This window comes from Scyliorhinus torazame, chromosome 4, assembly GCF_047496885.1.
Source record: "Scyliorhinus torazame isolate Kashiwa2021f chromosome 4, sScyTor2.1, whole genome shotgun sequence".
NCBI classification, from domain to species: Eukaryota; Metazoa; Chordata; class Chondrichthyes; order Carcharhiniformes; family Scyliorhinidae; genus Scyliorhinus; species Scyliorhinus torazame.
The window spans coordinates 329,188,173-329,201,954 of record NC_092710.1 but is presented as its reverse complement, the minus strand read 5'-3'; the positions used below and the strand labels follow the sequence as shown (position 1 = coordinate 329,201,954).

The following is a 13,782-nucleotide window of genomic DNA, read 5'->3' as shown; positions in this document are numbered from 1 at the left end:
TGTGGTGACTAGGGGATTTTCGCAGTACTGCATTGCAGTGTTAATGTAAGCCTACTTGTGACAATAATAAAGATTATTAATATTAATGAATGTAAGTCCTGATAGTGAGAAACTATAACTCACTATTCTGCGGTACCATCTGTTCCTGCGTTTCAAAGAGCTGTACCAACAAATACCCACCACTCACCTCCTCTCTACCCCCAGACAACACAATACTGCTGATTAGAAATTTCTTGCTCTTTATAATTTCTGCATTGAACCCTAAATTATTGCAGATTGTCGTAAATAGCCAATATCAGTGAGGCATGTTGGCTATATTCTGTGGTTGATAACATGGGCTGAGCTTTATTTCTGAGTGTTGACTGGTGAGATGAAAATAATCAGCATATATAATGGTTCTAACACATTGTAATATGGGAAATGAAATCAAGTAAACGTAAGTGATTGTGTTTGAGACTACAATCAAAAATGGCTTTTTCACAGGACCTTTTTGGGCTGGGGTAGTATGTATTATTTTGACACTGTTTTACTAAAACATTGGGATATCAAAATAATGTCCTAGACCCAAACAGCTTCAGCTGCTTCATCATGAAGGGCGGCACAGTGGTTAGCACTGCTGCCTCACAGCGCCAGGGACCCGGTTTCAATTCCGACCTTGGGTGACAGTCCGTGTGGAGTTTGCACATTCTCCATGTCTGTGTGGGTTTCCTCCGGGTCATCCGGTTTCCTCCCGCAGTCCAAAGATGTGCAAATTTGGTGAATTGGACATGTTAACTTGCCCCGTGTCCAAAAGGTTATGTTGGGTTACTGGGTTATGGGGATAGGGTGCGGGCGGGAGTCTAGATAGAGTGCAGGGCTGGTGCAGACTCGATGGACCAAATAGCTTTCTGCTGCACTTTAGTGATTCTATGAGGTCAGAAGTGGGGATACCGGAACAATCGGTCATTCTGGTCTTACATTTTTCCACAAAGACCAAGGGATTATGGTCAGTGTATACTAATATTCTTTAAAGCCATGATGGATATATTCCCATACCGGCCTCCCCGAACAGGCACTGGAAAGTGGCGACTAGGGGCTTTTCACAGTAACTTCATTGAAGCCTGCTTGTGACAATAAGCAATTATTATTATTATGTATACCTCAAACTGTTTAAGAGTCAGTAATAATCCCAAGGTTTCCTTTTTAAAAAATTCGTCAGGGGGCGTGAGAGTCTCTGGCTAGGCCAGCATTTATTGCCCATTCCCTAATTTCCCATGAACTGTGTGGCTTGCTAGGCCATTTCAGAGGACATTTAAGAGTCAACTGCATTGCTGTGGGTCTGGAGTCACATAAAGACCAGACCAGGTAAGGACGGCAGATTTCCTTCCCTAAAGGGTATTAGTGAACCAGATGGGTTTTTATGACAATCGACACTGGTTTCATGGTCATCATTAGATTTTTAATTTGCATTTTATTGCATTTTTATTGAAAGTACTTTCTAAATAGAAAGAGGTTAGGTACAGTGGATGTCCAACGAGACTTGGGTGCATAGGTCCTTAAATGCCAGGAACAGGTGCAGAATGGCCTTCTTCTGCACTGTAAATTCTATGATTTAAAATAATCAAAAAGGCCACTGGAATGCTAGCCTTTAGATCTATAGGATTGGAATATTGGTTAAGCTGCAGCTATACAAAACCTTGGTTAAAGGGCAGCACGGTGGCACAGTGGTTAGCACAACTGCCTCACGGTGCCAAGGTCCCAGGTTTGATCCGGGCTCTGGGTCACTGTCCATGTGGAGTTTGCACATTCTCCCCGTGTTTCCGTGGGTTTCGTCCCCCCCAACCCAAAGATGTGCAGGTTAGGTGGATTGCCCACCTAAATTGCCCCTTAATTGGAAAAAACTGAATTGGGTACTCTAAATTTATAAAAGAAAAACCTTGGTTAGACACCACTTTGAGTTCTTTTCTAAAAAAATAATTTTTATTCAAATTTTCACAAAATGTCAACAACAAAATACAAAAAAGAAAAGAACACCCCCCCCCCCCCGGTATACACAAATAATAAATTAACAGCCATCATCAACACAAAAGCAAATATACACGCCCAATCAAGAAAAACGAACCATCCACCCCCCCCCGCCCCCCCCCCCCACCGAGTCCCCCCCTCCCCGTCCTCTTTCGCCTCCTGCACTCCCGGCTCCTCAGCCACCCGAAATATTGCGAGCCCCCAGCCCGGCTCAACCCTGGAACCTACAGCCCTCGACACCGTCCTCGCTACACCCTTCCAAAATTCCTCCAGCGCTGGGCATGCCCAGAACATGTGGGTGTGGTTTGCTGGGCCCCCTGGGCACCTAACACATCTGTCCTCACTCCCAAAGAACCGGCTCATCCTTGCCCCGGTCATGTGCGCCCTGTGCAGCACCTTAAATTGTATGAGGCTGAGCCTCGCGCAAGAGGAGGAAGAGTTCACCCTCCCCAGGGCATCTGCCCACGTCCCCTCGTCGATCTCCTCACCCAACTCCTCCTTCCACTTACCCTTTAGCTCCTCCACCGAGGCCTCCTCATCCTCCTGCATCACCTGATACGTTGCCGAGATCTTCCCCTCTCCAACCCACCCCCCCCGAAAGCACCCTGTCCTGGACCCTGCATGGCGGCAACAGTGGGAACTCCACCACCTGCTGCCTAACAAACGCCCTTACCTGCATATATCTGAAGGTGTTCCCCGGGGGGAGCCCGAACTTCTCCTCCAGCTCACCCAGGCTTGCGAACCTCTCGTCCACAAACAGGACCCCATCCTTCTAATAGCTGCCCTGTGCCAACTCAGGAACCCTCTGTCCATTCTCCCTGGGACAAACCGGTGGTTCCCCCGTATCGGGGACCACAACGAGGCCCCCACCTACCCCCAGTGACGTCTCCATTGCCCCCAAATTTTGAGGGCAGCGCCACCACCGGGCTCGTGGTATACCTCATTGGAGGAAGCGGCAGTGGCGCCGTCACCAGCGCCTCCAGGCTTGTGCCCACACAGGACACCATCTCAAGCCTCTTCCATGCTGCCCCCTCCCCCTCCATCACCCACTTACGTACCATCGCCACGTTGGCGGCTCAATAATACCCACAGAGGTTAGGCAATGCCAACACCCCCCTATTCCTGCACCGCTCCAGGAACACCCTTCTCACCCTCGGTGTCTTCTGCGCCCACACAAACCCCATAACGCTCCTGTTAACCGGCCTGAAAATGGCCTTAGGGATCAGGATGGGTAGGCACTGGAACAGGAACAAAAACCTCGGGAGCACCGTCATTTTAACTGACTGCACCCTACCCGCCAGGGAGAGTGGCAGCACATCCCACCTCTTAAACTCCTCCTCCATTTGCTCCACCAGTCTCGTGAAGTTAAGCTTATGCAGGGCCCCCCAACTCCTATCCACCTGGGGCCCCAGGTACCTGCAACTCCTCTCCGCCCTTTTTAGTGGGAGCTCACCAATCCCCCTCTCCTGGTTCCCTGGGTGAACAACGAACAACTCGCTCTTCCCCATATTGAGCTTGTACCCAGAGAAATCCCCAAACTCCCTGAGAATCCTCATCACCTCCGGCATTCCCCCCACCGGGTCCGCCACATATAACAACAAATCGTCCGCATAAAGCGACACCCGATGTTCTTCCCCACCCCTCACCAGCCCCCTCCAGTTCCTCGACTCCCTTAACGCCATGGCCAGGGGCTCAATCGCCAGCGCAAAGAGCAGGGGGGACAGGGGTCACCAATGCCTCGTCCCCTGGTGTAACCAAAAATACTCTGACCTCCTTCTGTTCGTGGCCACACTCGCCACCGGGGCATCATACAGCAACTTAACCCACCTGACGAACCCTTCCCCAAACCCAAACCTTTTCAGCACCTCCCACAAGTACCCCCATTCTACCCTATCAAAGGCCTTCTCCGCATCCATTGCTGCCACTATCTCCGCCTCCCCTTCCACCATTATAGCATCATTATAACATTCAAGAGCCTCCGTACATTCGTATTCAGCTGTCTCCCTTTCACGAACCCCGTCTGATCCTCGTGAATGACCTGTGGCACACAGTCCTCTATCCTCGTGGCTAAAATCTTCGCCAACAACTTTGCATCTACATTTAGGAGTGAGATTGGCCTGTATGACCCACATTGTAGGGGATCCTTGTCCCGCTTCAGGATCAAGGAGATCAGCGCCTGAGACAACGTCGGGGGCAAAGCCCCTCCTGCTCTTGCCTCGTTAAAGGTCCTTACCAACAGAGGGCCCAGCAGGTCCGCATACTTCTTATAAAATTCGACCGGGAACCCATCCAGCCCCAGTGCCTTCCCCGCCTGCATGCTTCCTATCCCTTTAACCAACTCCTCCAACCCAACCAACACCCCCAGCCCCGCCACCTGCCCCTCCTCCACCCCCGGGAATCTCAACCGGTCCAGAAAGCGACCCATCCCTCCCTCCTCCAGTGGGGACTCGGACTGATACAGTTCCTCGTAGAAGTCCCTGAAGACCCCACTGATACCCACCCTACTTCACACCGTGCTCCCTCCCCCATCCTTAGCTCCCCCGATCACCCTAGCTGCCTCTCGCTTCCGAAGCTGGTGTGCCAGCATCTGGCTCGCCTTTTATCCATATTCATATATCGCCCCCTGCGCCTTCCTCCACTGCGCCTCCGCCTTCCTGGTGGTCAACAGATCGAATTCGGACTGGAGGCTGCACCGCTCCCTAAGCAATCCCTCCTCCGGGACCTCCATGTACCTCCTGTCCACCCTCACCATCTCCCCCACCAGCCTCTCCCTCTTTCTCTTCTCCCTCCTCTCCTTATGGGCCCTAATGGAGATCAGCTCTCCCCTGACCACCACCTTCAGTGCCTCCCAGACCACCCCCACTTGGACCTCCCCATTGTCATTAGCCTCCAGATACCTCTCTATACACCCTCTGACCCGCCCGCTCACCTCCTCGTCCGCCAACAACCCCACCTCTAACCGCCACAGCAGGTGCTGGTCCCTCTCCTCCCCCAGCTCGATGTCTACCCAATGCGGAGCGTGATCGGAAATGGCTATCGCCAAGTACTCCGTATCTTCCACCTTCGGAATCAGCGCCCTACTCATGACAAAGAAGTCAATCTGGGAATAGGTCGTGTGTACATGGGAAAAGAATGAGAATTCCCTGGCCCCTGGCCTCGCAAATCTCCAAGGGTCCACCCCTCCCATCTGGTCCATGAACCCCCTCAGCACCTTGGCCACCGCCGGCCTCCTACCCGTCCTAGAGCTGGAGCGATCCAGCGCCGGGTCCAGCACCGTATTGAAATCCCCCCCCCATTATCAGGCCCCCTGTCTCCAGGTCCGGAATCCGGCCCAGCATACGCCGCATGAACCCCGCATCGTCCCAGTTCGGGGCATATACATTGACCAACACCACCCGCTCCCCCTGCAGCTTGCCACTTCCCATCACATACCTACCGCCATTGTCTGCCACGATGCTCGGCGCCTCGAATGACACTCTCTTCCCCACCAAGATCGCCACCCTTCGAGTTTTTGCATCCAACCCCGAATGAAACACCTGGCCTATCCACCCATTTCTCAACCTTACCTGATCCGCCACCCTCAGGTGCGTCTCCTGACGCATGGCCACATCCGACTTCAGCCCCTTCAGGTGAGCGAACACCCGGGCCCGTTTGACCAGCCCGTTGAGCCCCCTTACGTTCCAGGTTATCAGCCGGATCAGGGGGCTGCTCGCCCCCCTCCCCCGCCGACTAACCATATCCCTACCTAGGCCAGCCACGTGCGCGTGCCCCGCAAGACCCGTTCCCCACAGCGGCAGACCCCTGCCCCGATCCGCTCTACCGGCTCCAGCTCCCCCTTGGTCATTCCAGCAGCAAACCGGTCCCCCCCCCCCCCCCCCCCGCCCCCCAGCTAGGTACCCCGCCTAGCTGCATTGCTCCCCCCATTGCACTCCCGTCAGCCGACACCTGCTGACACTGGCCACTCCCTCGACCCCCTCCCCCCCGCCAATGTGGAACTTCCCCTCCCCCCCATTGTCCACCAGCAGGCTCGCCTCCTCCCACTTCCATTCCCAGCTTGGGAAAAATCCGTCGCTTCCCAGCTCTGGCCCCGCCGCCTTCAGCAATTAGTGCGGGAAAAAGCCCCCGCTTTCTACTCACCCAGCCCCGCCTCCTCTGGCGCAGCTCCCTTTTCAGGCCCAGTCCCCTTACCCCCAACTCAGGCCTCACCCCCCCTGTGAGGCCTCACCCCCCCTGTGGGGCCCCATCCCCCCTGCCAGCCATCAACCCCCCCAATCCGTCTGCCCACCCCCCTCCACGAGCCCACCCGGAGGACCCAACCAAGACAGTGCCTAACCAACCCCCGAAAAACAAAGAACCAACAAAGAACAAAGAACTCCCCCTCAAAATACAACACAACAATCCCCAACCATCCCTCCAATGCGACCCCCCGTCCCTGACCCTCAGTCCGAGTCCAATTTTTCGGCTTGAACAGAGGCCCATGCCTCCTCCGGGGACTCAAAATAATGATGTCGGTCCTTATGGGTGACCTACAGACCCGCCAGCTGCAGCATGCCAATCTTCACCCCCCTCCTGTGCAGCACCACCTTGGCCCGATTGTACCCGGCCCTCTTCTTCGCCACCTCCGCGCTCCAATCTTGGTAGATCCGGACCCCAGCGTTCTCCCACCTGCTGCTCTTGGCCCACCTTCTTGGCCCACCTTAACACACACTCCCGATCAGCAAACCGGTGGAACCGCATCAGCATCGCCCGCAGCGGCTCGTCGGGCTTGGGCCTCCTCGCCAGCACTCGGTGGAAGGACCCCGCTCCCATCAGCGAATTCAGCATGGTGACCACGTAGGCGCCCACGTCCAACCCCTCCAGCCCCTCCGGGAGGCCCAGGATCCGCAGATTCTTCCGCCTCGACCGGTTCTCCATCTCCTCGAACCTCTCCTGCCATTTTCTATGGAGCGCCTCGTGCGCCTCCACCTTCACCGCTAGGCCTATGATCTCATCTTCGTTCTCAGAGACGTTTTGCCGGACCTCCCGGATCGCCGCCCCTTGGGCCGTCTGGGTCACCAGCAGCTTATTGATTGAAGCCTTCACCGGCTCCAGCAGATCCGCTTTCAGCTCCCTAAAGCAGCGCTGAAGAAACTCCTGCTGGTCCTGCGCCCAGTGCATCCACGCTGCCTGGTTCCACCCGCCGCCATCTTGGTCTTCCTCCCTCGCACCCTCTTTTGCTTCACTGCCACTTTTTTGATCGCCCCACTCCTGGTCCAAGCCATACACTATTGGGGGAATGTTGCTATCTCCTTCCCACACCGGGAAACGTCGAGCAAGCGCCGTTATGGGCTCTAAAAAGAGCCCAGAAGTCCGTTTCTAGCGGGAGCTGCCAAACATGCGACTTAGCTCCGCATAGCTGCAACCGGAAGTCCATCACTTGGAGTTCTGTGAACAGTTATGGGCATCACACCTTGGGAAGGATATTTTGGCCTTGGGGGGTGATGCACTAAGCGTCAAGAACCACAAAGACATGTGAGACTTTAACCAAGGCTTTAATACACTACATAGGAAGCTTACCCGACACAGACGACCCCAGACAAAGGGGCGGGCGGCAGGGAGGTAGCGGCCACGTAGGGATCGAGAGGTGGGACCCGGGGGGGGGGGGGATCAGGGAAGAACTGGGGGTTGGAGACCGTGAAGGGGGGGAGGGGGCCGTTAAAATGCAAGGTGAGGCTGCGCAGGTGACGAATGTGATATAAAATAGTTACTTTAGAGATATTAGTTACTGTAATGTAGAGATAGGCCAGTCTCATCCTGGTGAGTTCACAGACAAAGGATTTCAGACCACATGGCAAAGCAAAGGAAGAGGTGCGTCCAGCTACGGAGGGGAAAAGGATGCTGGGTAATAGGGGCCAGAGGAAGGGATTGGAAGTGAGCCAATTAGACTGTATGGATAGGTCAGGAGGGGTATAGGATGACCTATGGGAATCGTGTATGTGAAACTTGATGCCATTTGTGTTATTAGTAGGGATCCTTTTGTCCTACAGACTCACTTGATTCCGGAGGTGTATGAAGCAAGATGTGCTGTGAATTGAGAAAGGCTTGCAAGTCAAATAAAATAACTGATGCTGTACCTGCAAATCCATCTCGACTTTTATTGAGGCCAGACTGACGGGTAAAGAAATTTGGGATTTGTCACAGGTGGCATTGGAAGTCCAGGCCGAGGATCGCGGCGGCGCAGAGGTGAGGGAGGACCATGAATTTGAAATCCTGGAACACCGTGCCGTTCACTGAGAGGGTGACGATGCAGTAGCCCGAAACCTAGGCCGACTGGGAGTTGGAGGCAATGGAAATATGCCTGCGCATGGGTAGTACCTTGAGGGAGCAGCGGCGCACGGTGTCCGGGTGGAGGAAGCTCTCCGTGCTGCCGCTGTCGAAGAGGCAGGTAACAGTGTAACAATTTACCTGAACCTCCATGGTGGATCTGGCGAGCTGATGCGGTCGGTCCTGGTCGAGGACGATGGATGCGATGGTGGAGCTGTTGGAGAAGGGTGCCGGATCCGAGGAGCGGCCTGCGGAAGAAGGTGGCGGAGCCCAGACGTCGTAGGCTGCTGTTGGAGGCCAGGTTGCTGTCGTTGGCTGCATCTCAGTTGTTTGCTGCATTTCGGTCGGGTGCGCAGGACCGGAAGTGACGATCGGCGGTGGACCGGAAGTGACGATCGGCGGTGGACCGGAAGTGACGATCGGCGGTGGACCGGAAGTGACGATTGGCGGTGGGACGGAAGTGACGATCGGCGGTGGACCGGATGGGACGATTGGCGGTGGACCGGAAGTGACGATTGGCGGTGGACCGGAAGTGGCGATCGGCGGTGGACCGGAAGTGACGTACGGCGGACCGGACGTGAAGGGAGCCGGGCCGGGGATAGTCAAAGATGGCGGCGCCCATGCGTCGCACGTGTGGAATAGCGAGCCCGGAACGGAGGATGGCGGCACCCAGGAGTAGCAGGCCGCGGTGTTGGACCCCGAGGCAAGGTTGGAGCGGCAGACGTTTGCAAAATGGCCTTTCTTGCCACAGGCTGAACAGGTAGCATCTCTAGCAAGGCAGCGTTTCCTGGGGTGTTTTGCCTGGCCACAAAAGTAACACTGGGGCCCAGGCGTTCTTTTTACTGCTGGTGTGGCTGGGTGGGCCGTGACTTGCAGGGGTTGTTGCTGGGCGGGCGGCAGGGAGGTAGCGGCCACGTAGGGAACGTGGGCAGGAGCATAGGAAGTTTGGCCAGGTGTGTAGGACGCATTATTGTCGTAGGCTGCCTGTTGGGCCTCTGCCATAGTGACTGCCGTGTCCAGAGTCAGGGTAGTTTGTGCCAGGAGGAGTTGGCGAATTGGGACGGAAGCGATGCAGGCTACAAAGGCATCGAGCGCCAGGGCCTCAGTGTTCTGCTCAGCGGAGACTGCTGGCGTGTTGCAGGTGAGCGCGAGGGCACGGAGGTCCCGAACGAACACGGATAGGGGTTCACCCGGCTGCTGGTGCCGGGAGGCAAGGCGGTGGCGGGCGTAAATAGAATTAACAGTTCGTGCATACCGGCTTTTGAGCTTCACGATGGCATCGGCGTAGGTCGTTGTTCCCGTGATGAGGTCGAAAAGCCCGTAGTCGAGCAGTGAGTACAGGAGGTTGAGTCGGTCAGCGTCCGTTTTGGCGAAGGCGGAGGATGCTTCCAGGTAGGCCTCGAAACACCGGAGCCAGCAGTTGAAAAGGTGATCCGCGCGTGTAGCATGGGGGTCGAGCGAGAGCTTGTCGGGTTTTAGAGCAGCCTCCATTATAACTGTAGTGTATTAAATTGATGCACTAAGCATCAAGAACCACAAAGACATGTGAGACTTTAACCAAGGCTTTAATACACTACGTAGGAAGCTTACCCGACACAGACGACCCCAGACAAAGGGGTCCGGTCTCAGAATCTGGGTCTTATACTTAACTCCCGGGGGAGTGGCCAAGGCGGAGCTCTCCGTTGGCCAGGTCAGGTTACAAACAGGTGACCGAACCTCTACAGAGCTACAGTACAATACACAGATTACAGGGCCACATTACGCACAACTATTATATAACTATGTACAATGCTAGGGAAGTACAGTGGTGTAGCACCACAGGGGGAGTGCAATGTAGGTTTACAAAAATTATATCTGGATTACAGGGGTTGAGTTACGAGGAGAGATTACTCAAAGTAGACCTTTTCGCTTGACTGTAGAAGGGTAAGCGGTGATCTGTTCGAAGTATTCAAGATATTAACAGGGAAAGACAGGGTAGATAAAGATAAACTATTTCCAATGGTAGGAGATTCTAAAACTGGAGGGCATAGTCTAAAAATTAGGGCTAGACTGTTCAGGAGAGATGATAGGAAGAACTTCTTCACTCAAATGGTGATAAAGATTTGGAACTCTCTCCCACAAACAGCAGTTGAAGCTGGATCAGTTGCTAATTTTAAATCTGAGACAGATAGATTTTTGCTAAGCATAAATATTAAAGGATATGGGCCAAAAGCAGGTATATGGAGTTAAGTCACAGATCAGCCATGATCTCATTGAATGGTGGGACAGGTTTGAGGGGCTGAATAGCCTACTCCTGTTCCTATGTTCCGATGAATTCAAATTTCACCATCTGCCATGGTGGGATTCAAACCCAGTTCCCAGAGCATTACCCTGGGTGTCTGGATTACTAGTCCAGTGATTAAATGTTTTAGAAAAGTAACCCATTGTGTTTACCACCTGATGTACCTGCTTCTTCCTACCCTCCTCCCGATGACAATATTGTTATAATGTATTGATATGACACAGCCAATGTTTGGGGTGTCTAGTATTAGTGATTAATGTTTAGGGTTTCGAGTTCGAGTTCAATGTTTAGAGTTTCGTATTAGTGTTCAATGTTAGGGTTTAGAGTTAGTGTTTAATGTTTAGTATGTAATGTTCAGGGTTTAGTGTTAGTGTTTAATGTTTAGTATGTAATGTTCAGGGTTTAGTGTTAGTGTTGAATGTTTATGGTTTAGTATTAGAGTTTTGGGTTTAGAGTTAGTATTTAATGTTTAGGGTTTGGGGTTTAGAGTTAATGTTTAATGTTTAGGGTTTGGGGCTTAGTGTTTAATGTTTAGGGTTTCTAGTATTAGTGTATAATGCTTCGGGTTTGGGGTTTAGTGTTCGTGTTGAATGTTTAGGGTTTCTAGTATTAGTGTTTAATGTTGAGGATTTGGGGTTTATAGTTAGTGTTTAATGTTTAGGGTTTGGGGTTTAGTGTTAGTGTTGAATGTTTAGGGTTTCTAATATTAGTGTTTAATGTTTAGGGTTGGGATTTAATGTTAGTGTTGAATGTTTAGCATTTACTAGTGTTCGTGTTTAATGTTTAAGGTTTCTAGTATTAGTGTTTAATGTTTAGTATGTCATGTTTAAGGTTTAGTATTAGTGTTCAATGTTTCGGGTTTCGAGTTAGTGATTAATGTTTAATATGCAATGTTTAGGGTTTAGTGTTAGTGTTGAATGTTTATGGTTTAGTGTTAGTGTTTCGGGTTTAGAGTTAGTGTTCAATGTTTAGGGTTTGGGGTTTAGAGTTAGTGTTCAATGTTTAGGGTGTCTCGTATCAGTGATTAATGTTTAGGGTTTCGAGTTAGAGTTCAATGTTTAGTATGGAATGTTTAGGGTTTAGAGTTAGCATTCAATGTTTCTGGTTTAGTATTAGTGTTTCGGGTTTAGAGTTAGCGTTTAATGTTTAGGGTTAGTGTTTAATGTTTAGGGTTTGGGGTTTAGTGTTAGTGTTTAGGATTTCTAGTATTAGTATTTAATGATTAGAGTTTGGGGTTTAGTGTTAGTATTGAATGTTTTGTGTTGAATGGTGTTTAATGTTTAGGGTTTCTAGTATTAGTGTTTAATGTTTAGGGTTTGGGGTTTAGTGTTAGTATTGAATGTTTAGGGTTTCTAATATTAGTGTCTAATGTTTAGGGTTGGGATTTAATGTTAGTGTTGAATGTTTAGCATTTACTAGTGTTAGTGTTTAATGTTTAAGGTTTCTAGTATTCGGTTTAATGTTTAGTATGTAATGTTTAAGGTTTAGTATTAGTGTTCAATGTTTCGGGTTTAGAGTTAGTGATTAATGTTTAATATGTAATGTTTAGGGTTTAGTGTTAGTGTTGAATGTTTATGGTTTAGTGTTAGTGTTTCGGGTTTAGAGTTAGTGTTCAATGTTTAGGGTTTGGGGTTTAGAGTTAGTGTTCAATGTTTAGGGTGTCTCGTATCAGTGATTAATGTTTAGGGTTTAGGATTGGCGTTCAATGTTTTGGGTTTAGAATTTGTATTTAATGTTTAGTATGTAATGTTTAGGGTTTGTTTAATTTTTTAAATGTAATAATATTTATTATCACAAGTAGGCTTACATTAACACTGCAATAAAGTTACTGTAAAAAGCCCCTAGTCATCACATTCCAGCACCTGTTTGGGTACATAGAGGGAGAATTCAGAATATCCAAATTACCTAACAGCACGTCTTTCGGGACTTATGGGACGAAACCGGAGCAAACCCACGCAGACACGGGGAGAACGTGCAGACTCCGCACAGACATTGACCCAAGCCGGGAATCAAACCTGGCACCCTGGCGCTGTGAAATCATAGTGCTACCCACTATGCTGCCCACATGTTAGTGTTGAATGTTTATGGTTTATTATTAGTGTTTCGAGTTTAAAGTTAGTGTTTAATGTTTAGGGTTTCCAGTATTAGTATTTAATGTTTAGTATGTAATGTTTAGGGTTTAGTATTAGTGTTTCGGGTCGCGAGTTAAAGTTTAATGTTTAGGGTTTAGTGTTAGTGTTTAATATTTAGGGTTTACTAGTGTTAGTGTCTGATGTTTAGGGTTTGGGGTTTAGTGTTAGTGTTAAATGTTTAGGGTTTTGGGGTTAGTGTTTAATGTTTAGGGTTTGTGGTTAAGTGTTAGTGTATAATGTTCTGGGTTTAATGTTTGGGGTTTACTAGTGTTCGTGTTTAATGTTTAGGGTTTACTAGTGTTTATGTCTAATGTTTAGGATTTACTGTTAGTGTTTAATGTTTCGAGTCGGTTTAATGCTTAGGGTTTAATGTTTGTTGTGTTTAGTGTTTAATGTTTCGAGTCGGTATTTGATGTTTAGTGTTTACTCGGTGTTAGTGTTTAATGTTTTGGGTTTAGCGTTAGTGTTTAATGTTTAGAGTTTTGGGTTTAGTGTTAGTGTTTAATGTTTAGGGTTTACTCGTGCCCTGCAGTTTGCTCTGCCCCCGGCCCGTTTACCTGTACAGGCTCTTCCTGCCCTTCAGCTCGTCCGTCTCCACGCCCTGCACGACGAAGTAGTCGGCGTTCAGGCCGATGATCTTGCCCCAGAAGTAGATCTGGTTGAACTTGTAGTTCTTCTTGGCGATCTCCAGGGAGATCTGCAGCGCGGCCCTCTGCTCGGGGCTGAGCATCAGGCCGTTGCTGCCCACATGCTCCATGTACTGGTTGAGGTAGTCGGCCTGCATGCTGCCTGCCCCAGTCTGCCCGCGGCCTGCCCGCTGCTCGCCCGCCCGGGGAAACCTGCAGCGTCGCTTCCCTAGTTACCGTTGCCGGGCGACGCCAAGGCAAGGCCGAAAGCAGCCCCTCCCCCATCCTCCAGCAGCACTTGCTGTCACTCTCTCTGGAGTTAAACAATTGCAAATAGTGTAATATACACGATGCATGTGGATAGTAGGATTGTCAACTCTCCAGAATTCGCCTGGAGCCTCCAGCAATTGAAGACCCATCACCAGTTCTGTGCCAC

At 50.7% G+C, this 13,782-nt stretch overlaps 1 protein-coding gene across 1 annotated transcript in view; it reads right to left on the bottom strand.

The window, feature by feature from the left end:
* Positions 1-13,565, bottom strand: part of rsph9 (radial spoke head component 9) — a 104,783-nt gene extending 91,218 nt beyond the window's left edge. Inside the window, exon 1 of the mRNA XM_072500201.1 lies at positions 13,278-13,565. Coding sequence (XP_072356302.1) covers positions 13,278-13,504 — 227 coding nt within the window. The 5' untranslated portion in view covers positions 13,505-13,565. The remainder of the gene's footprint in view (positions 1-13,277) is intronic.
* Between the last annotated feature and the right edge of the window lie 217 nt (positions 13,566-13,782).